Source organism: Hypomesus transpacificus, unplaced genomic scaffold (genome assembly GCF_021917145.1).
Source record: "Hypomesus transpacificus isolate Combined female unplaced genomic scaffold, fHypTra1 scaffold_27, whole genome shotgun sequence".
Taxonomy (NCBI): Eukaryota; Metazoa; Chordata; class Actinopteri; order Osmeriformes; family Osmeridae; genus Hypomesus; species Hypomesus transpacificus.
In genome coordinates, this window is record NW_025813796.1 from 1,713,680 (window position 1) to 1,737,474 (window position 23,795).

At 47.7% G+C, this 23,795-nt stretch overlaps 2 protein-coding genes across 3 annotated transcripts; both read right to left on the reverse strand.

Moving 5' to 3' along the window:
* Positions 1-6: 6 nt before the first annotated feature.
* Positions 7-8,981, reverse strand: LOC124463250 (WD repeat-containing protein 7). Of its 2 annotated transcripts, none has more exons than XM_047015077.1 (10): positions 8,825-8,981; positions 5,834-6,005; positions 5,531-5,637; positions 4,948-5,026; positions 4,654-4,828; positions 4,410-4,486; positions 4,174-4,293; positions 3,864-4,009; positions 3,645-3,747; positions 7-519 (listed from the first exon to the last, which is right to left on the reverse strand). In XM_047015077.1, exons 2-10 carry the CDS (start codon positions 5,990-5,992, stop codon positions 304-306), a joined length of 1,182 nt encoding a protein of 393 aa, XP_046871033.1. In that variant the 5' UTR covers positions 5,993-6,005; positions 8,825-8,981; the 3' UTR covers positions 7-303. The 2 variants fall into 2 exon arrangements, with proteins under 2 accessions (XP_046871033.1, XP_046871034.1); XM_047015078.1 differs by having other exon boundaries at positions 8,927-8,976.
* A 114-nt stretch (positions 8,982-9,095) lies between these two features.
* On the reverse strand, positions 9,096-23,781 carry atp8b1 (ATPase phospholipid transporting 8B1). Its single transcript, XM_047014878.1, has 28 exons — positions 23,637-23,781; positions 20,055-20,224; positions 19,556-19,653; positions 18,157-18,270; positions 17,712-17,810; positions 17,481-17,542; positions 17,201-17,273; positions 17,040-17,110; positions 16,579-16,661; positions 16,081-16,239; positions 15,884-15,972; positions 15,579-15,769; positions 15,176-15,384; positions 15,020-15,063; positions 14,715-14,871; positions 14,189-14,377; positions 13,863-13,975; positions 13,547-13,711; positions 13,325-13,436; positions 13,066-13,141; positions 12,833-12,965; positions 12,263-12,548; positions 11,756-11,979; positions 11,441-11,524; positions 11,078-11,323; positions 10,807-10,945; positions 10,531-10,661; positions 9,096-10,387 (listed from the first exon to the last, which is right to left on the reverse strand). Exons 2-28 carry the CDS (start codon positions 20,206-20,208, stop codon positions 10,148-10,150), a joined length of 3,741 nt encoding a protein of 1,246 aa, XP_046870834.1. The 5' UTR covers positions 20,209-20,224; positions 23,637-23,781; the 3' UTR covers positions 9,096-10,147.
* Positions 23,782-23,795: the final 14 nt, after the last annotated feature.

The window sequence follows — 23,795 nt, forward strand, 5'->3', positions numbered from 1 at the left end:
CACCACCTAGTGATGGACGGGTAACCCCCGCAAACAATCGGCAGACGAAGCGAAGGCATTAACGGGTCGGCATAAAACGAGTCCCTCAACACACACTCGAGACGTCAAACACAATAGCACGGGGTTACATTTACATTTAGTCATTTAGCAGACGCTCTTATCCAGAGCGACTTACAGTAAGTACAGGGACATTCCCCCTGAGGCAATTAGGGTGAAGTGCCTTGCTCAAGGACACAAAGTAATTTGACTCGGCCGGGAATTGACCTGGGAACCTTCAGATTACAAGCCCGATTCCCTCACCGTTCAACCACCTGACTCCACGTGTTGGACGTGTTCCGTGTGAGGACTCGGGGGAGAGAGGGAGGGCCTACCTGTGGCGGAGGCCGGGGGCTGCGGAGGGGAGGCGTCGGGGATGCTCCACAGGGAGAGGCGTCCGGCAGAGTCCCCCTGCACCAGCAGCTTGTGGAAGGGCTCGCGGCGGCCGTAGAAGAAGCACGTCACCGGGGGGCAGATGAGAAGCTGGGGGGGGGGGGGGGGGGGGGGGGGGGGGGGGGGGGGCACAGAGCAGACCGTGTTAGCACCACATCTGGGGACAGGGGACAAGGGGGGGGGGAGACAAGCTCTACACAGCATAGCAGAAGGGGGCCAGAGAGGAAAATGGTGCGTGTCGGGGGGGGGGGGGGGGGGGGGGGGGGGCTATCTAGAACTATGGAAGAGCTTTCCCAGAAACGTTTGTAGCACTATTGTCATCTGAACTCCGTTTGACTTAGTGCTAAAAAGCTTTTGTGGAGCTCAAACCAACAGTCTTTATGACAATATCGGGTTTCAAACATGACCTTCAAGACTTCAAACACTTCAGAGTTGCATACACGGATTGTTCGGGAGGTCAAAGGTGAAAATGAGAGCAGGAGAGCAAAGGCTTGTTCTTACCAGGGATATAAAACAGACAACCTGTCTGCTCGGGGGCTGGAGGTGCTTGCAGAGGACAGAATATCATGCTTCGGGAAGTGCAGTTTACTCTATAGCTTTTAGAAATCCCATCCATTTACTCTTGTCTAGCTGGAACATCTGAATGAACTGTTTACAGCTCAAGGGCCTTGAACGTTATTTTTCATGCAATAACCTCATCTTAACTAGGGGTCCATTTAAACTCAGTGAGTAGCCAGGCATTGAATCATTTTGACAGAAAACAAGCTTTACAACATTTGAAAAGAGAGAACTAACGTTGGGGGACCCCATTAGGGACGACAGTGGTCTTTAACGTGGGATCTGCTTTTCGTTTGCCACAAACCTACGGAGACTGGATATCGATATAAGGATGTGCGTGGTTAATGGTCCTTCACTGCCTGACCTTTTCTATGCAGGACCGTGGTCTTTCACGAGACCAATTTACCCGTGACAACTGTGTACCTGCAATAAAGAAAAAGGCACGGTGGCCAACAGGCTAACGAGGCCTCCCGTGTTTTTTTTTCTTCCCCCTTCTTTCCAGGAAATGCTAGGGCTCCAAATGTGATTGTCACGGTAACGGAAAGGGATAGGAAGGCAGCAGATCCCCCCCCCCCCCCCCCGGTGGGTGATGGTGGCCTCTGTGGTTAGGTGAGTCGTCTGACGTGAGGGGGATGCTCAGAGAGGTCATGAGCGGGGCGTTGAGTGCTGTGACTGGACATTGAGATCGAGAGGGAGGTGGAGGGGGGGGGGGGGGGGGGGAGGGCGGGGGTCAGTCTCACCTCGACGTTCCAAAATGGCGGGAGACTCTTACCGCACGTGAATGCGGCACTCACAGACGATGCGTGCGCTCTCGCGTGCCGGCGTGTGTCTTTCCTATCGTGCTCAGAGGCTCGTGAGGAAGAAGGCGTGCGCGTGTACATGTATCGACTGCCGATGTGAGTGCACAGGAATATGTGAAGCAGGCCGCTGAAGGGTTCGGGCTGCGCTTTATGCACCCGTGTGAGAATGTGAGAGTACGTCTGATTGTCTGAGCATCCCCGGATGGCCACAGGGTTAATGCAAAGTGCCACCAAAGAGCTTTAGCCTTTTTTTTTCCTGCCTGTTCAACCTCTTGGTCGAATCAGTCGCGCACACACACACACACACTCGCACACTCGCACACTCGCACACTCAAGCCATGGAGGCACTCGTCTCTGAACCACCAATCAGATTTGATTGGTGGTTTTAAGTAAACAGCCGTAAGATTTGAAACAAAGACTCCAGAGTCGCTTTCTGGATCGTTAAGACAAAGGAAGGAGAAGTGAGAAGCCACACAGAGAACACGACGAGCACAGCTTCCATCTCTCTTCCACGGCTTCAACGACAAGGTCCTAGGATGAGCAATAGGTCACCTTTGACCCTTTCCTGGGTCATTGATATTACAGTTTGGGGGGAAAATACTCAATAGAACGTCTAAATCATACAATATCTTTCACTATTACAGCAGCAAATCTGGGCTTTTGATCATCTGAAAAAAACGGGGCAATTTGTGTCTCATGGAAAAGCAGCTTTGGGACTTTGCATGCATCTTCTCCCATATGAAGATAAAATGAGGGTAAAATGGTTTGGAGAGCGTTTAGTGGGAAGAGCATGGAACCAGGGTGAGCCAATGAGAGTTGTGGGAACTGGCTATCAGACAGCATCGGAGAGGCGCGCACACCACACGTCGCTCTGGAGGCTTCCAATCACTGTTCAGTTCGCTACCGGGTTTAGGAGACACTGTGACACGGTGGGATTTGGATTGACCGACATCCAGCATAAACAACGTCATGCGAGTCAACCGGAGAGTCATCACAAGTGTTGTCGCCTCAAATCCAAAAGGAACTTGTCCGGCGAAACCTTTTCCAATTCGTTCCAGTTCTGAGATTCTAGAATTTGGTTTGCATGCTAATTTGTGGATCAAAACGGTGGCTGGAACAAAAGGAAGGGATGCAGCGGGGCATGTGTCCGAGCCCTTCCGCCCCGTTGCCCCCCCCCCCCCCCGTGACTGAACCCGACTGGAAGCGTGAGGAGCCCCCTGTGGTCGGCCAGAGAGTGCGCCTCTCTCCTGCTGTACACTGGGGCTTACTGGTGCCTCTAGAGGCTGGTGGTGGTATAGCAGCTCTGGGATGTAGAGCTCCAAGTCGCACTCGTTGGCAGGGAGGCACAGCATGTCTACCCCCTCACCACCCCCCTCAATCTGAGGGCGGGGCCCCGGGGGCCGAGGTGGGGGTGGGGTGTGGGGAGTAGGGGGGGGGGGGGTTGACAGTAGACAGAGATCAAAAGAATTGGAACAAAATCGACACAAAAAGCACAGACAGCAAATTAATACACACACACAGGCTAGAGAAGTCCTCAAGAAATTACACCAAATACACCATGAAGACAAAACAGAACACTCACTAACAACATATGATACTTAAAAAAAAGATGGCACTGGCTAGTTATGTCAAATGGCACCTGCCACAACCGATTCATGCTCAATTCAAATGTGTGTGTGGGGGGGGGGGGGGCAGTGTTGCGGGTTTTAAAAAGGGCCTCCGTGACGTGAAAACTGATCTTTTTTTGTTTCTTTCTTTTTTTCCTCGATCAGCTCTCCTGCACCCCTCCGTACCAGAGCGTGTGACAGAGTGAGGGAGGCTGAAGAGAGGGGGAGGAGGACGGGGAGAGGGATTGACCTGCTTGTCGGAGCGGTCGGCGATGCTGTACACGAGAGGCGGGATGGACCCCTCGGTGGTCTTGCCCACGTCGCTGCGGAAGTGTTCGCTGGCGGGCAGGCAGCTGGGGGAGACACACACACGCACACAGGTCGGGGGGTCAGCTCACGCACGCGGGCCCCAAAGACGATCCCGTCGACAACGTCCAATCCAGACGGGGGGCTTTGTGTGCCGTGTCACCTGGCGGGGAGTTTGTAGATGTAGCTGCAGCCGTCCTCCGTCCACACGATGACCTTGTCGGCGGCGATGAACTCGCCCCCTGTCCACGCCTGGTCGTTCTCGCTGGGCACCGAGCACAGCAGGGAGTAGTCTCCCGCGTCCAAAACCTGCCACACACACACACAAGCGCGGGCTCAACGTCAGAACTCTTACCGGGCGTTTCGCCGACAGGGCGTGAGGCGAGGGTTATCTTCTCGTGTGTGACGTGGTCTTCCTGAGTGGGTGATCTGCATGAGGAGGGCAGTGAGGGAAGACGTTTGGGGCGGCTCACCCTCCAGTACTTGGAGCACACCACCAGCAGGGACAGCTGTGTGAAGGTGCAGAAGGAGATGCTCTGGCAGCCCTGGCAGTAGATGGGCTTGGACTCCTCCTCAAACACAGGGTCCAGGTCCTAAACACACACACAAACGCGCGCGCGCGGGCGTATATTTAAGTTTGAAGTCTTGTCTTGCCGTCACATGCCTGCATGGTGGAGTGTGGCGTGGCGTTTCGGGAGGGGCACGGTACCTGCATCCTACTGACGTCAGCGGTGATGATCCACACCTTCAGTATCCCAGTGACCGACACAGCGACCACGGTGTCCTCTGTAAAAGGGGTCACAGAAACGGATTTTTGTTTAAGCACACAAAACCCAAAACGGCACTGCCATTTAAGGACCTCCGAGCCTGCTGGTTTTTACGCCTAGGGGCCTATGTCCACCAGAGGTAGGCCGGACGGAACATCCGGGCATCCTCTCCGGCGATCGGCTGACCTTGCGTGCGGTGGGAGCGGATGACGCTCATGGAGCTGATCCAGTCGGGGGAGATCTTGGACACGAGGGAGTAGAGCACCTCCAGGCTGCTGGCGTCCACCACCAGGATCTCGGGGTAGTGGCCGTGGCACAGCAGGCGGCCCTCGCGCTCCGTCCCGATGGCGAACTGGTAAAACTGGGGGAGACGGACGGACGGACGGGAGAGGAGATGGGGGAGGGTGGGGTCATTCTCCATGCGATGCTCTTAGGGGGATGGGCATGGGGGGGAGGGGGGCACCATGTGGGAGGCCTTACCTGGATGCCGGTGTGGGCACAGGCCAGCTTGGTGAACTCGATGCAGCGGCCGTCGTTGACGTCCCACAGGCACATCTCCCTGCACGCGCAAAACACACGCGGTTCACCAGGGAGAACCCGCCAGCGACACGCGACACGCACACACAGACAACCCTGCCTTGGACAGTCCCTGTTACCTGTTTCTTGTTCCTAAACCTTCACCTGGTGACGTAGAAGAAACACTATTCGTGTCCTCTCTCCCGCTCTGTGTGTGTGTTTACGGTCAGGCTCACTACTCACCCTCTCTGTGTGTGTGTTTAAGGTCAGGCTCACTGCTCACCCGCTCTGTGTGTGTGTGTGTTTAAGGTCAGGCTCACTGCTCACCCGCTCTGTGTGTGTGTGTGTTTACGGTCAGACTCACTACTCACCCGCTCTGTGTGTTTGTTTGTTTACGGTCAGACTCACTACTCACCCGCTCTGTGTGTGTGTGTGTTTACGGTCAGACTCACTACTCACCCGCTCTGTGTGTGTGTGTGTTTACGGTCAGGCTCACTACTCACCCGCTCTGTGTGTGTGTGTGTTTACGGTCAGGCTCACTACTCACCCGCTCTCTGAGGCGCTGACGATGTACTGCTTGTCGCTGCCTGGACTGGCTTTGGACAGGCATGTGATGGAGGCAGTGTGGCCAAACAGCATGGCCCTGGGGCAGATCTGCATACAGCACGTCGGCGTGTTAACATGTAAAATGACAGGTCATGACATGACATGGCAACTCCATGTCGATAATGTCCCCGTTATAATACCTGATCATGCAGATTGAATTTGGACTTTTTCCCCCCCTCAGTTAGAGGCTGCAGGTTTAATATTGTCCTCTCTCCCACATGTCGTTCTCTGTCTTATATCTTACCTCCAGGTCAGAGGTCATGTCCCAGATGCAGATTTGTCCGTCGTGGCACCCAGTGATGATGGTGGCCAGGTCATCCATCACCAGCAGGCTGGAGATGCAGTGAGTGGGCGCCGTGCGGCCCCACAGCACTATGGGTAGAACCAAGTTGTTTCCCGACATGGTTTCTCTTGCGCTGAGAGGGAGAGAAAAGAGGCAGGTGAGTGGGTGAGCGAGTGGGCGAGTGAGAAACTCGGTAAGGCACGCCACGATCGCAAGAGACGTGTCGAAACTCCCGACACAAGTCAACCGCGCCAGCCAGCTCATGTTCACATGGTCGGAATACTAGGGTCAGCGACAGGAATTATTGGCACATTAGAGTAGTTTAAGATCAATTCAGTCACCAGTTTTATCCTCGACAATCAATTCACAGGGGTCATCTAAACAGTGAGTTTGTAATCGCAATGAGATTGTAATCTCAGCCTGTCAGACCTCAGTGATTATTAGGATGCATCTTAACCATCCCACAAGATGATCATTTCAGTGGGGGACAGGCCTGAGGAACCCAGATTCACCCTTCTTGTTGTAGATCTGACACCCTTCTTGTTGTAGCCTAAAACTAAGAAACGTACTTACTTTACAGCGACAGAAAAACTTTTGCCCCCTCAAAACTAAAAGACCCAAACACTGACCAATGAATTCAAAAAGAACACTCAGTTGTTCACTCAGTCCCTCTCAACACTTTGCTTATGAGACCCTTCCCTAAACCGAGCCAAACATCCAAACAGGACAACCCTGTTTGGCATACCCTCTTTGTAACTAATTACATGAACATCAGTTATGTCAGTGTTATGCAATCCATATTGATTTCATCCCAGTGGCTCTTCTGCATTAGTCATGAGCATGCCAAATAATGTGATAGCATGAACAGTCCTCACAAAGCTATAGCCTCGTAGTAAAGGACATTTTGACAAAAGAAATGTATCAGCCTACGCAAATACACGTCGAGGCTAATAAAATGAAGGAATATGTTAAATTGGGCAGTTGGTCATCAGTCTCTCGACCAACAGGTGACATCCCAGTTGCTATTAAAAAAAAAATGATGAGATAGGAAGATTTCTACCAGCCAAGTCTGAATTCCTTCAACATTTTCCTTTCCTTTCATATCCGAGCAAACAAGCACGATTGCTTCCTACAGCCAAAGCATCATGAACACAACAGTCTGGTGCAGTATGGTAGAGAGGGAAGCACAATACCTGGTACATTCATGCCTTCTCAGGGTGAACCTCAACCTTCGAAACATCACTTTCATCTTCGCAATCTGCAACAGCTTCATTCTCAAAACCTGATATTTGACCCTTCTACGCGAACAACGAACGCAAAAACAATCTCAGTCGCTTTATGAAGGGATTCCTCTCTGCAGTCTGAACAGCAAGTTAGACACACAGCTTTCAATGTGTGGGCTGCCAATCCATCCACAGGCTTTCAAAGGAATCAATACACAGTCACACATGCCAAAGCAGAAGACTACACTAGTCGTGTGGAGGTTGGTCCGTAGATTGAGGTTACTGTGCAGCCAACCAAAGTGTGGAATGAACCCAAATAATCTATGGTTATGCTATTGGTTCATCTGACAGACTTCGGGAGGTATGAACAGAAACGCTTTGGCAAAATCTTTAGGGTGAGATAAGGGTCCGTTGATGCTTGCATCCTGGCTTACATGACATTGTATCTCTCTTTCTGTAGAGCCAAACCGTCTAACACTTTATATTATTGGGCAAACAATAATAAAGACGTGGTTTTAACTCATTTTGTTGTGAGAGCGTGAACTGCCATGTGGAAAAATAACCTGGTGTGATAGTCCAAAGTGTAGCATGTAGAAAACCTCCCTTCAAATGATATGGCCTTGTGTGTCAGCTACACATTAGGACATGTCACAGTTTGGGCTGTCTTGCTTTGAGGATATACCCTTTCTGTATTACCAACTGGCAATGGGTTCTTGTCAGAGGTGACTCAAATGATAAAACAGGCCTACTGAAACAGCAGTGATCAAGAACATGTCGTCTTCCCAATCTTAGCCTAAATTAGCTGGTTCGCCCAAAGACCTCAGGTTCATACATATCAGGTTGTACCCATACTCCGTTGCTCCACATAATATTCTAATTTATGATATTTAAGACAGCGAAATTGGCTCGTAATAATCAGTTACAGTATGCCAGTCTCGTCTTGATTACAGCCGAGTGGTGGTGGTGTGTTTGATGATGCATGAAAACATTTTAACGATCAAGTGGCATGTTGCAATGCAATACACACACTATTGTGCGGATAGACGCAGAATGTTGGGCAGCTAAGTCCTTGAGTAGGTTGATGTTAAAGACACTGAGCTTGGACCTCTGACACTCTCCCACAATAAGCTTATTTGCTCTGGAGAACGAACTGGTTGGCTAGATTCGAGATAACGTCGAAAGCTACAGCTAGATAGCTAACTAGCTACGTTTCATTGCTGGTGAATTGAAAAACTGCAAATGATACGAACTCCTACGACACCTTGAAAACCACGAAATTACAATGGTATGGCTATATAGGTGTGTGCTTGTAGTTAAGGACAGCGAATATACATTTGTAAACATACAGAATTTGCTAACAACATAGCTAGCTAGAAGCAACCCTTCAAGCTAACTCGCTTCTGACATTGGGATATTTCATTCAAAAAGCCGGGCTGTCCCGCGGCGCAGTTTGCATTTACTGTTGTGACACAAAATTAAACCATATGGGGTGAATATTCAAGTTGAATCAAGGTAAATATGTTATTTAATATACAATCCCATTTGTTTTTCAAAACATATTCCCCAACTCAATGTGTCCATTATTTTCTATATCCCCCGACAGTCATGTGACCCTCTCATACCTAAACGAATGTTGTTGGTGTAGCTAGCAAATGTAGCAATACCTGCAATGTCGTCGCTTCCGGGTTATAAAAATGGCTTTATGCGTCCATTGATAAATTTCACTTACCGGCAAATGACTCTATAGTAACATCCTTTTTTTGACAAACTTCTTGATAAAATTGTTATATCCGAGTACGTCTAGAAAATTCTAAGACGCTTTGATATTTACCCTCTGCAGAGATCCTCTCTGCTCAGCTGATCACACGACAGCTGTTAACGTTGCCGTCAATGGATAGTCAGTGACGTAAAGACTAAATACAAAACTGTAGCCTACTGCAATCAAACAACTTACATTGACTCTTTCTTTGCTGCCATCCAGACACTCAGAGAAACAAGTGTACCATTAAGTCTGCCTTTATTCCTTGTAATTTTACATCAGTACACAAAAAAAGTTTATAAAAGTTAAGGCCACATTGTGTACATCCTGACAGCTTTGTTCCAGAATTCCAATAAGACAACAACTAATCACAAAAAAGAACCATATCATATCTTGTAACCGGTTATGACATTAAAGATGATGTTAAGAGAAACTGCAGCTGGTCTTCTGCATATATTTGGCCCATGATCGGATTAGATATCAGAACAGTAAATTGTGGCAAAAAATGACAAATTAACTGACACATTCAAGCTGTGCTAATTTCTCTCATTTTGGCCATGTCAAACTACTGCCATAGCTATTTACTAACATTAGTCTCATAACAAAACCATGCACAATCTAAAGAGGGTTGACAGAACGGACTTCAGAACACAACTGACTGACACTTTGCTGAAAAATATTTTTTGAGACGTTTTTGCAGCTTGAGTAATTTGGGTAGAAAAAAGTTGTAATGGATAATATTGTCCAGAGGAACTGAGTTGTTGGGGTCAGTGTAGACAACTTGTTTTGCTTTAAAATATCAATATTCCTTAAATAAAATATGTTTGAAATTCCATTTAGCAGAGGACAGAATAAAGGAACAATTTAAAAAAAACGGAAAATAACTACAGTGAGATCATGCCCTCAGAAATTCTGATTATGACACCCTTCTGCAAGTAAGCAATTTACAGTCCATAGGGTCACATATATGCCTGTACTATACACAATTTTAAATAAAGAGTTTACAATTTCAGCTAAAAAAGTACTGAAAACATTGCATAGCTGGCATATTTCACATTATTCGGAAGCAGAACAGGTTGCTCTACTCACCCAACAAAATGTATTTTCACCAGTAACAAGCTATTCCCCAATAGTCCATAAGGGGGAGACAAAAGAAAATCCTTATAATCCTGAGTTAAGCATCATTGTCATACAATAATATTAGGCCACCCCCATTAAACATGTGGTTTTCAGTGTGTCATTCCATGTTAAAGTCTGTTCATAGGGTGGGCTAAGGCCTATAAGGCCAGCCCGTTAAATGTTTTCGGCCTCTCTCTGAGGAACCTCCCTGATGCTGTCCTGGGGGTCTCTTTGTATAGCGGGCCTTCGTCGGATGCTGCGGCCAGACGCAATGAGGTCAGCGTAGCCTCTGGAGTGAGAGAAGGCGTAGGCGGATCGACGGGACTGCCGGCCGCGCTGGAACAGAGTGGGCTTCTTCTTCTTCTTCTCCTCCTCCTCCTCCTCCATCTCATACTTCTTCCTGTTTCTCTGGACCTGGAAGTGATGTTTTTTATATAAAACCACGTTACACCCAGCCCCGTGATATGGATCCAAAGAAGAAGGTCACAAAAATAAAGGGTCGTCTCTGGACGACGTCAGCGAAACGAGTCTTTATGTGAGAAGAAAGTAGGCCTTACCTTATCCCCTACAGAAGGCCATATGGATTTGTGAAGGAACTGAATGCAGATGACAGGTAGAAGGCTGATGGCCACAGTCAGAATGATGGTCAGCCACAGGTAGGGCTGTCTCAAGGCATTGGAGGCCACTCCTGTTTAGAAACACGTGCTTTAGTGCCTTCGCAGTTCATCATTAGTATCTGTGGCCAGCACCGGGTTTCCAAGAGCATGGAGGATAAACCCAAATCATTGCCTGAAGCGTAGGTCATTTGAAAGCAAAACACAACACATGCTCACCAGTGAACGTGAAGGCCGAAGGGAAGATGACATGAATTCCCGCACTGTGGATATCAAACATGATCCCAAAGTATATCGCTATACTACCGAGGACCGCAAAGCAGTTTACAAACGTCCAGTACGATGTGTCCAGTGATATCTGAGAGAATAGGAGAAGGAGGACGTTTAATACACCCGTTAGAGGTCACGGTCTCGTTTCCTGGACTGAAACGCTCTGGGTAAAGTGTCTTTTTTTTTTTTTTACTTCCTGAGAAAGTATCGCCATAACTACCTGCAGGTTGACCGTGATGATGAGGGAGCATGCCGTAACCACAGCAAAGGACTGGTAGTCGGAGGGAGCTTCTCCGTCCTGCCCCATGGTCTGAAGGAAGGCTCCATAGGGGATGAAGAAGGTGATCAGAGACACGAAGATCCCATGGAAGAGACTGATGAAGAAGTTCTTGAAGTTGAAGAGCGCCCCTTGTTGGCCCGGGAGGTATAACTTGGGGAACTTGAGACTGAGTTTATCATTCACATCCTTGTGTAAAGAGAAAACAGAACACGGATCTTAGGCGTCATCGCAATCCGAAGTGTTATTTATCCAGCCTTGCTGTGTTGCTTGTTTATTCTGGGCCACTGGACGAGCCGGTCTTACCTGATCCAAAAGGCCAACCAGGAGGACAGGAAGGCTGCTGTAGCAGACGTTGTACAGTGTAATGAACCAGTCTTCATAGGCAACCTTGAGAAAGGAAGGGACACATTTCTTTCAGCAAAACAAGCCAAATATATTTCCCAACTGTTAAAGGACAGCGTTAAGTTATACTCATTCCAGGGCCAGTCGACCATGCAAATAAAACCTTACACATACAAAACGTGCACTTGTATTACAGGTGACGCACTGAGCTAATAGAAAAGTGTTCCGAGCTGCTAAGGATATGACCCCCTCCGCTACCCGTAGAGTTAGCCTCACCTGGGCGGAGTACCCACTGAAGAAGGAGTACCAGAAGTGGACCAGGGTGAAGGCAAAGTTCTTGAAGAAGAAGAAGCGGAGGAACTTGCACATGCGGATGTAGGACCAGCGTCCGTGCACCAGCAGGAGGCGCTCGAGGTAACAGAACTGGGCGAAGGCGTAGTCGCTCGACATCACGGCCTGCATGCCCTCCTGACCACTGATCCCCACGCCAATGTCTGCCGCTGGAATCCAACGAGTGGAAAGTTCATATTCACGTATAGGCCTACATTTACAGTACTTAAAATGACAGTGTCAACCACAACAACAACAAAAAAAGTATATCTGTTTTGTGGTTCATGTTGTTTTAATTTGTAACTCGTATACATCCTGGGTGTATGACAGCCCACGCTGGCCTTCCAACTCTCTCCAGTGACCTATGCTCTTTTGTAAAGCTCTCTCTTGGAAGTCGCTTTGGATAAAAGCGTCTGCTAAATGCATAAATGTAATATCCAAATGAATTCTTACTCTTGATCATGTTGACGTCGTTGGCGCCGTCTCCGATGGACAGGGTGATGGCCTTCTTGTACTTCTTCACCAGGCTGACCACGTTGGCCTTCTGCTTGGGCGTGACGCGGCAGCAGATGACCGCCTCGCACTCGCACGCCATGTCCACAAAGTCCACCTGGCGCATCTCCTTCTCCCAGTCGTCGATGGGCTGGCCGTCCTGGGGGTTGGCGGACGGTGGCCTCTTGCCCAGTCGGCGCAGGCGGAGCCGTCGGCGTTTCTTCTTCTTCTCGTACAGGATCTCGTTCTGCGAGAGGACGGGGGGGGGGGGGGGACAGCACGGCGGCGGGGTAGACGTGCGTTAGTCGGCACGACGTGGACACCGTGTGTGTGTGTGTGTGTGATTATTGCGTATCAGATTTAGCATGAGTTTAGTAATGGATGAGACAGGGATCCAGTCCCCAGAGTGTGTGTGTGTGTGAGTGTATGGTTTGCATTTGCGGGTATGGATGCGGAGTGGGGGGAGGGGGGAGGTTACAGGGACATGACTGAGCAAGAACAACCGTCAAAGGACATGGAAGACGCACTCACCAGCCAGCCTCCGGTAATGATCAGAGCGTTCTTGCCAGGCTCCGTGAAGAACGGTTCTTGCACCTTCTTCCGGTTGAGACCGCTGGCAAGTGGATTGTTCCTGCGGTTCGCCTGGCGACTGGTCAGCTTCACACTGTCCCACGCAGTCATGTGGAACGCAGTTAGACACAAGATAATCCCAGTACCCGCATTCTCAAAACTGGCCCCAGCTCGGAAGTGACATTCAAACCTACTTCACATCCTCTCCATAGTGGATCTGCATGTTGTCCGTCAGTAGCGAACAGGAGTAGCCAATGTTCTCAGCAGTTTCTAGAACAAGAAAATGGTCTCAATCTCAATATAAAGAGGAAAATCTTTGGGAAATGTTTGCCAAGTCAAGTATTATTACAAATATACATGATGGCAAAACATAGGTGGATACTGTAGTCTAACTGTCCAGTTCATATAATTTAACAGAGACAAACATTTTATGCCACGGATACCGACACATACCTTTCTTGTCCCCAGTCAGGACCCAGATTTTGATGTCAGCCTTGGCCAGTTTGGCGATGGTCTCCGGGACTCCATCCTGCAGCTTGTCCTCGATGGCTGTGGCGCCAATCAACTACAGACACAAAAACACAGAGACCTGTTGTTCCCAAGCCTGGAAGAATGTAAGCTTCCCTCCGGAATGAAGCAAGGAGGAACAAGCCCATACACGTCCGTAGATCTCACCATCAGGTTCTTCTCGATCTGTTCATACAACTCGTCCAGGGCTTCGTCTCGGTTGCTCATGACCACGCTGGCAGCCTTGTGTCTCCTCGACCAGGAGTCAAAGTCCTGCTGGCTGATGTCCTTGTAGCACAGGCACAGGGTACGCAGCGTCTCGTTGGCAAAGACCTGCAGCAGAGAGGGAGGGGGGGGGGGGGGGGGGGGGGTGGGCATGGTTATCACACTAACTATCTGGACGTTTTATGGATGATTCATGTCGTTTCGGGATTCAACTACTGTGGGTCAATAGACCCGAGGGGTTTTTCCTGAGGTGACTCACGTCCAAATGAGCCTGAGTGGTGTCCTGGTGTTTGGAGTTGGGATGCAGACGCTCATACATGACAGTGTCGGCGCCTTTGCAGTACAATCGGATGCGTCCGTCAGGGAATTTCACTGTCAGAGGAGTAGAGTCGAGTTAAGTCTTAATTTTTTTTATCCTCAAAGGGGGTGTAGAAAAATAAATAAATACATGCACAGGAACTACAAAAATCCGTCCCGTCTACACAGTGGGAAAAGTCCCTGCGCTATAGGACCAAGTGTAAACTCTGATAAAAAAAAAAAAGGAGGTTCCTTTTGCCATCGGTGTCAGACGCGGTAGCAACTCACAGATGATGGACATGCGCTTGCGGTCACTGTTGAAGTCCAGCAGAGCCAGCATCCCGTAGGTGGTCTCCTGCCCCATCTCGCTGATGGTGATCGTGTCCTGCGTGCGGGACAGGAACACAAACCCAAAGTTCCTCGCCGCGGTGACGAGGGCGCCCTCGTCCGGCGACGCCGCCTGGTAGACCAGCTCGTCTGAGAGAACGAGAGGAGAGGACGACGGGTTAACCTTTGGAACGGCAGATGACGCTACAACTATATCAACGTCGGAAGGTACTTTGTTAATGCAAGTGCACGATATTGGGCCTGATGTGGGGGGGTCAGATGGCTGCGCGGGTAGGGAATCGGGCAACCAATCAGAAGGTTATTGGTTCGATTCCTGGCCGTGCCAAATGACGTTGTGTCCCTGGGCAAGGCACTTCACCCTACTTGCCTAGGGGGAATGTCCCTGTACTTACTGTGAGTCGCTCTGGATAAGAGCGTCTGCTGAATGACGAAATGTAAATGTGCGGGGTGGGCTTCACGTGCTCACCTTCCTTCTGTTCCACCATGACAGTGTGACACAGGGACAGAAGCTTAAAGAACTCCAAAGTGTCCTTGTCCTTCTTTGAGCGGATGCAAGCCACGAGGGAATGGTCCAGGAAGTCGAATTTCTGGTCTGCGTAAGTGTTCCAGCTGAAGTCGACCGGCTGCAGACGGGACAGACACAAGAGAAAAAAAACAACAACAAAAAACACCCGTCATGCTATTGTCAGAGTCATGCCTGAGCCAGACGGAGATGCATTGGAAGTAGACGACACAAAGGGAGCGATTACGACGGCATCTCGATTGGCTCACCTTGCCGCGCTCTAGAGACACGCCCGTCTCTGTTGTGGCATCTCCTGCCAAATTGCAAAGGAAACACGAGTTGACATGAATCCAGTCACACAAGGGGGGGGGGGGGATGTAGGTCAACGGAACAAATGCAAAAAGAGGGGGGAAATGCGGTCGAACCATAGGTGCGGCCTCCGATGGTGCACTTCTTGAAGGCCATGATGTTCTGTGTGAGGGTGCCCGTCTTGTCCGAGAAGATGTACTCGATCTGGCCCAGCTGCTCGTTGAGGGTGGTGGTGCGAGCCTTGGCCGGCGTGTCCTTCTCGGCGTAGTACATCTGCAAGTCCCAATTGATGAACTTGCTCTGGCCCAGGCGGATCACCTCCACACTAGACCCCGTCCGCAAAACACAAGAAAACGATTGGATTCTTTTGGCCAGGTCGAGGATAAAACGGACGCTTTTTATGGGGCCCGGTGGGTTTGAAAAAAGTCTGGACAAGGGATTCGGGGGGGGGGGGGGGGGTCAAAGAACGTTCTTTGTGACGGCGATGGGTCAGGGGAACTGTGGTGTCAATGTTCTCACCTGACGTAGAGGGAAATGGGTACCATGGTGTTGAGAACGATGATGTAGCCCCAGAAACTGAGGAAGCCCCTGTATGAGGCCTCCTGGTCCAGTCCATCATATAGATACCAGGCCTTGCTGCCTATCTCCTCGTACCAGAAGGTGTGTCCAATAGCCAGGCCAGATGATACCAGGATGAGGAGGACGAAGATCTAAATGGTTCATTCGAGACGTGAATCAACACAGTGAGATGACTCCATAGATGACTGGCAATGTCTCATGAGGAACTGCAAAGACGTGGAACAAGGTTTATCAACACAACTTACCGTGTACACCATGTAATTCATGAGTTCATCAATCTTCGTCCTTTTGAACCTGGTCTTGCCCCCATTCCTCATAATTTTGGTATCAGCACCTGCAACAGGGTTTGTTTATTCCAAAACGTCATGAGAGAGGCTACGCTATCCGTGTCCCTGCCAAGACAAGCGTGTCTATGTGTGTGTGTGTGTGCGCACGTGTGTACCAGCATAGATGACCAGGCCGTGACACTCGTCTGTGTTGCGGATTGTGCAGCCTCTTAGCAGCATGTTGTCCAGGTCCAGGGGATAGCTCTCTTTCTTCCACCGCATGGTTCCTGTGAACTTGTCCAGGCGGTTGTTGGGCTCCTCGCATATGATCATGGCTGGGGATTGAGAAAGGACAGGGGTAGATGTTCAATCACAAAAAGCACTACGGAAAACATGGTTTCATTTACTATTGTGGTTGACGTGGTGAGCAGTCTGTAGAAATTGCATGGATCACATTTGAGTTGACTTAGATGTTTAAATAGCAATTGAGCCATCACACAACATCATTATTACATCCCAAACGGCTTTTGTAGCAAGTCCTGTGAGATTTAGGTTACACAGAACTAGGAGGAGAAGAGAATCCAACCTCCTTCGTTTCCCACCACACATGTAAACACTAATTATCAAGAAAGCTTATCTGTTCCCCTGGCTGTGATAACCTCATATTTACGTACCGTCAAACCTGGCCAGCTGGCTCTCCTCCTGCAATCTCTCGTCCGTAACTCTCAAGCCCATTTTGAACTTCAGATTCGTTTCCCTGTATGAATGGATACATTCATGGATAGTCATTATATAGGATTTGCCCATTTACATTTATGGCCTACATAAAAGGAGAACATGTGCAGATCAAATCATGACATCAATCGAGTTTGCAAAGCCGATACACAGAATGTGATTTTCGATAAGCAGATGTTTCGATTGTTATCAAGTTGGACCAGACTAATTGTTACAAGTCCCTATTTTTATTAGATTTTTAATAATTCCCCATCTGCCCAGATCATAAAAGCAGGCATCCCCTTATGTCCACACTGATCTGATCAAAGAACAACTATTTACAAACGCACACAAAGAAACGACAGCTCAAATCTACGGGCTGATAAATGATTGCCATAAATGTACACGAAAAACATCTTACCCATCTAGTTCAGCTGTTTCTACGTAGCAAAGGCTGTTGGGGTTGGAACTCGACAGCATCATAATGTCAGCCTAAATGAAAATTTAAGTTAGGTAAGTTGAACAAGTTAGATTGGCACTTTCAGTGAAACACATTAGCACTGTAAAAATGAGGGATCTTACTGGAATGAAATCGTTTTTCTTCAGGCGAACCACATCACCGACATGAATGTCTCTCCACTTTGACTCTTGAAACCTGGTTTACAACAAAGACAACACATTTTTTGTTGTATGCCTACCATTTTCAGTTTCTGCCTGTGACTCATTTGACTCAACATTTGAGCCCATAACTTTATAGATTCATGTTGCGTCATGTTTAGTAAAGATTTTTGCTCACTAATGATGCAAGCCTACAGGCTAATGAGCACATCACGAAACATAGCCTATCTGGTTAATAAGTTACCTGCCATCCAGTAAGACCTCACACTTCCTGTTATTGATTTCCTTGTCCATCCTGTGGCGAGCCTATCAGAGTAGCAGAGGAAAAGCATGACCACATCAGTCCACACAACGACACATCCAAAACATGCAGTAACGACCGCAAGGCACACACTTCAGATAGGCAAGTGCAGCGCGTTACTTAATGTTACCCTTTCCAGTCAGATGGCCGAAGGGCACGGCTATGGGCACTCACCAGATCATCCACCAGGTCTTTGATGGCGGTGATGCCTAACACCAGAACCAGAGGTACCAACGTGGTGTACCAAGGCAGTGTGGTGATTTGCGGAATAATCTGGTGGAGAAGGAAAGGAGGAGAAGGAAATAGGAAGTCAATATCTAAACCTTAAAAGAAAGAAAGAAAAACAATTCTATGACGAGTTGTAAAATATAACAGTGGGCTTCCTTGTCAGATTAGACGTTGTTTGTTCAGTTGTGCGGGACACAAACGCCCATCTATCGACGAAGATCCTACCGCGTCATGGATTTCAATCACCATTCAAATACTATTACGGTATTAAAACAGCCGAATCTATGATTCAGTTGTCTGGCTGTCACTGAGGAGCATAAGTGACAAGCACCAGGGGGATTTAAACGCTGGGTCGTTGGACAGGACGGGTTGTGTTCATCGTAGAGCTGACCTGCAAGATGAGCAAGGCGAGGAAGTAGAGGTTGGCTGCCCGCTTGAACTGCTCAAACATATTCAGAGGTATGAAAGTGAGAGCGTTGTATTTGTACGTCTTGATTGCGTTCCCCTGCGGACAGAAGCAAGAAAACTTGAGTTAGAACGGCGAGACGAACAAAAGAAACACTTTTATTTCAACGGTTGAAGACACGTGCCGTTTTAACGTCCCCGCTCTGCATGTTAGGAACTTCCAAGCTTGAAATTCCTGACAAACTAATAACTAAGATAACATTTGACTTGTATCTTGTTTATTATGTTTACTGAATGCACCTGCCCACCAAAGTCAAATCCTTGTTTGTGACCACTAACTTGGCGATTAAACACTATTCAGATTCGGATGTAGATGTGAAGCTAAAGGGGGAGAATGGGAGGAGTATACCCAGATGCATGTACAGGAGCCTAGCTTTCTGGTCAGGGTCTCCTTTCCTCAGCACCCCTAGCTCTTACTCTGAGTGGAAGTTTCCACCCTGCTGGCCGAGTGGAAGTTTCCATACTGCTGGCCGAGGGTCATTTGCATAACCAACGACAGTCACAACATCTGATACCACCCGAGGGAGAGGGGAGGTGGCGTGTCTGTGTGTGGTTGTGTGTGTGTGTGTATGGGGGGGGGGGGGGGTCAGTGACCGTAAGAGGACGAGCACAGTCTTTATCCGTGTCCAGCGACGTGTACACCGGTGGCAGTGATAAGTGCATCTAACGGGAGCAAGAGGGTGTGGAGGAGTGCTGCTTTAGGAGCAGCGTGGCCATCCGCTACAGGTCACATCCTGTCTAGCCACCCTTTCAACCACACATTTCACCACAGCATGCATTTCAGTAGATCCACTTGAAAAACGCAAGGTGCGTCTCTACAGGAAGTGGGGACGCTGGTCACAGACGGCCACCTGACCTGAATCCCCCATAATGTGAAACTTTAATATGGGTCACCACACCCCGGGGGGGATCCGTTTACACCCCCACGATGCCCCGAAAGCGTCGACTCAACGCAAGGCCGTCCATCACCAGAACGTCAGGGTAACAGCTCTCCACTAACATGGCTGACCATCCCCAGCACACTGTGAAACAGGCTAGTATATGTAGTGAGTTATAATAAGGCAAGCCCCATGTTCACAATGAAGACATTTAGAAAAAAAATGTTTTTCATTACTCGGACCCAAAGTACATCCAACAACTTTTTGGCAGTGTATGGTCCATTGGTACTGCACCTGTAAAATACCTTGTCAAACAGCACCTATTACTCCAACATGGCCCTTTGTGTGATTGGTGAATATTTGCTTTGGATAAAAGCTCAGAGCAGGCTCCTTTTCACCCCACCACCACTAACGAGGGGGAAAGAAAGGATTTGTACTTGAACTTACTGCATACTTGCTCTTCTTGAAGCACAGGAAGACTTTATGCTGATATTCGGGCAGGTTACAAAAGTCTCTGTCATTAGCCTTGACCTTCCAGCCAAACTCTGAAAAAGACCGAAATTGAACTTTTCAAACAAGTTTATCTGAGAGACGTAACCCACACCTCCATGACACATTAAAAGAGGAGATATGAGTGTTGACATACAGCTCTGGAAGAAAATTGAGAGACAACCGCAATTCTGAGAGGAACTGAAGGGTCGAATTTACAGCAGCCTCTTTTACCCTTCCATTCCTCACAAATTTTACCCCTCCGTTCCTCACTCGGAATTGTCCTTCTCAAATTGTTTTAAATGGTAAGAAAAAAGTTGCGGGGTCCCAAAAAAATCCAGAGCTCTACGTCTCAGAGTATCCATAACTTAAGATCAACATGCGGTGGTGGGCAGTACAACATTCACTCCAGCCCTGCTTTCGAAGGTGGGCCCTGGATTCCAGGTTCTAAACTCACCGCCCAACTTCGGTTCCTCCTCCTGGGGGGCCCCTGGAGGCCCATCTCCCTCTGAGCTTGGTTCCAACTCTTCATCCGTCTCATCGTCACTATACGGCATGACCTCATCGTCGGGGCCCAGGGAACCCTGGGAGTCTGATCGCGGGCGACTCATGGTGAGGCGTGAGGCACTGAGAGACAGAGAGACAGGAAGAGAGGAACAAGAGTGAGGGTGGAAGAGAGGGTTCCAAAGTTAATTTGGTCAAAATGGTCCTTGGGGCTTGAGGGAACATGTACATAAAAATACATGTGTAAATGGAGGGTAGTGGCAATTGGCAGTGGTAATTTAAAGGAGAATGGATCTCTACAAGTTAGACTCAACATTCATAACGTTATTAATCTGCAGGTGATTTGACAATTTCCATTGTCCAGTACCCTACCCTACCTGTGTCTCTGGGTAAGAGGTAAATATGTATGGTATGTAGCTTTTGGCCATCATCACCAGAACCATAATCTCCTCACTGTTCCTCCCTTCTGTTGCTGACAATGCTACAACGCCACATTACAGTGAGAAGAAAATGCAAGTCGCCTCTTAGCCATCACTCAGTTTGACAAAAACAAATACCGTTGCTGTGTTTTAAAACGTATTTAATGAACACGGCATCTGGAAAGTATGAATCTTCCCAACAAGGTTCTAGTGGTCTGTTAGACCGTGGTTGACAAGTAATGTTTTTTTTGTTGCCAATTAGCAGGTTTGATATGGTTCACCTTTAACTACTGAAACCTCAAGGTGTTGAACAGAGGGCAGACTGGCATGTTAGTAACTGAATGCTGTATGAACCAAGGGCATAGCTTTTTGTTTTAAGGCCACAGTTGAACTAGCCTATGTAACACTTTCAGGGATAGTGCATTCAGTAACAGAAATAAAAGATTGCTGACCCGTCGTGACAAAGCACCAACATTGAATTAATATTTTAAAGTGGTCGGAAATGTCCTCGACTGAACCTGGGAACTCTATGGACAATGGACATGGGAAACCCTCATATCGCCGGAGTAGTATCGCTAGACTGGTTTGACTGAAGTGGTTGTGACAGCCTATCAGATCCAGCCTACACACCTAAAATAGGCTTTGTACACACCGCTGGGTTCTCAACTGACACACCTTTGTTTGCGTAGGAAAACTGTGAAGCAATGCAACATTACTCCCACATTTTAACTCAATATATAAAGAGTCATGTGTTTAACTGATAACATCCTTGGTCCTCTGATGGAAGAAAACTGAGGTTTGATTCCTTCTTCCTGACCAGCAATGACTTCCTCACTGCTAATTGATTTCGAATGAGTTGTCTGGTGAGTTAGGTAGTCACACCAGACCCTGCTTACACCAATCCACTATTTGTATTCATATTTATGAAGACAGGAAACACACATGCATCTCAAACTAATGTATATATTTAAAAGTGCTTTATCCGGACATGTTTACAGTGGAGATAACCCCATGAGGTGTGTGTGTGTGTGTATGTGATGGACCTGTTTACAAAAGGCCATGACTAGTTAAATGACATGTTTGACAATCAAATGTCCTGGCAGAGCACAGAACATCAAATACCCTTCTCTAAAGAGTAGATAGTGTATCCCCACCCCCCTAAAGATCTTAAAATCTGACAAATCACCGCAATAAATGCTACTGGGTTACTGTGAAATGGAAAGCCCAACTTGGAATTCTAGGTAACTATTCATCACTTTATTCAAAACCATTACATTTCAGCTAACTGGATTACTGTGGCCTGAACCTCAATCCCAAAACATGTTACCTACTTGACATTGATGAAAGTCACGTAGGAGGTGAAGAACAACAAACTTCACGGTATCATCTAAAACTAGTGCCCCACCCTCGATTGTCCTGTGGTCAAAACAGACCCACGCCGTAGTGTTATTTTTAAATAACTATCGCGAGGTTAGACGGTTCCAGCAAACAGGTTTGGGCATCTGGCTTAAGGCAGCACTTTGGCAACAAGGAAGAGGGGGAGGGGGCGAGAGGGATAGCATTCAGCACCTTCAAAAGGAGTCACGCTACAAACCTGCCTGACTTGTAATCTGAGTCAGGGGACACACACACAAAGGCCTGTTTTCCGCCATCTTTGTTAACATTCGCCAGCCCTCAGCCCAGTCATGAGACAGCAGGGAACAGGTTTCATTTTTAGTCGCCAATGATTTCAATAAACTGCTTCCTCAGTCGGAAAGCATCCCACCTCCACTGAGCTATCCTAGCAAGGCTTACTCCAGGTGTCGCCACCACTTTTGTCTTTTTAATTCAAAATCCCCTATCCTACACACAGTGCATTACCTCCTGTAGGCTACACCCAACAGAGTTCAACACCTAAATGAGGTTCCTCACAGCGGGACTCATCATTTGAAGTGCCTTACGGAGACACTCATACTCAATGAATAGGTCCATTGAGGAAATGATCCTTCCATTCCTTTGTGAAATAATTAGTCGGCTACATCTTCTCTGACTTGATGACACAATATTTTTGGGAAATACAAAGGGAGTACACAAATTGATTAGCTCATTAGTCTAGACAGTGAAATGGAAAGGCCAACTTGGAATTCTAACTATTCGTCACTTTTTTCAAAACCGTGACATTTCAGTTTACACATACAATAATGACAATCATCCCTGTCTACAGGCTAAATCTGCTGCTGTCAAGTTACCTACAAACTGAGTTCACACCATTTGACTCACAGGTGAAATTCAAATAAAAGCCATTCCTTTAAAGGGCATCCATTTCCATAGAGAGAGTTTGATTTTCCTATTGGCAGGCATCAGACTGGTGCAGCTGGCCTTTTCTGAGGGTGACTTTGCCGCCATGTAGTCAGCTTGTCACCCTATATCAAGTCAGCCTTATTAGCTCCATATGAACTTTTTAGACCTGAAGAAATCGGAGTTGGTGGCAATCTGGTGGTAATTTTATTTTACTATTCTAGACAGGGAAATGGAAAGCCCAATTTGGAATTTTTAGTCACTATTCATCACTTATTCAAAATCACATTACATTTCAGCTAACACATACAGTAATGACAGTTATCATCTTATGAGGCTAAATCTGCTGCTGTCAAGTTACCGACAAACTGAGTTCACACCATTTGACTCAAAGGTGAAAGGTGTGTAAAAAACGGAAAAACGAAAAAGCTGGATTTTGTTTTTATAGCGCAGCCAGCAATGGCCATATTTCTCCCCTGGCATTGCAAACTGTGATATCAAAATTAATTAATGAACTTTAACGTAGGCTAGCCTTTATAGTAATTCAATGTAGCAAGTAGGCGTATAAAGTTGAAAAAATACTCCAAGATAACTATTCATTTTAAGATCACTACACGAGAGAAAGTTTCAAATCGAACTCAAAGCACGACCAGAAAGTATTCCTTTTTTTTACACAAACATTGGTCTCTAGATTTAGTTTTAGTTACAATTTTGTAGCAAAACTAGAGTCCATGTTGGCTACTAGCTTACTACGAGATCCACCTGAATCGCATGGGTCAGGTGTGTTTTAATCCTTGAATCATTAGCCTATCAACATTATCAATATTGGATATACTCACCAACTCTCCAAGATGACAATGTATCCTTTCTTTACGAATACAACATCGATTTAAGGTAAACTGAGTTATTGAACCATGATTGTTGCCTGTATTCTCTTCCTTACAATTTCCTTTACCTGTCCTGCGTAGACAAATGGCTACCCACACAGAAACTGGAGG

Bases quoted from the DNA above. Each gene is read 5' to 3' on its own strand.
- LOC124463250 (XM_047015077.1), bottom strand. From the start codon at position 5,992: ATGTCGGGAAACAACTTGGTTCTACCCATAGTGCTGTGGGGCCGCACG. The intron at 5,638-5,833 runs GTAAGATATAAG...TGCTGTATGCAG, and splicing joins ACATGACCTCTGACCTGGAG to ATCTGCCCCAGGGCCATGCT. The intron at 4,487-4,653 runs GTCAGCCGATCG...CCCCTTTTACAG, and splicing joins CCGCTCCCACCGCACGCAAG to AGGACACCGTGGTCGCTGTG.
- atp8b1 (XM_047014878.1), bottom strand. From the start codon at position 20,208: ATGAGTCGCCCGCGATCAGACTCCCAGGGTTCCCTGGGCCCCGACGAT. The intron at 13,976-14,188 runs GTGAGTTGCTAC...CTCCTCTGACAG, and splicing joins CAAGCGCATGTCCATCATCT to TGAAATTCCCTGACGGACGC. The intron at 12,966-13,065 runs GTAGGTTTGAAT...TGCGTGGGACAG, and splicing joins CACTATGGAGAGGATGTGAA to TGTGAAGCTGACCAGTCGCC.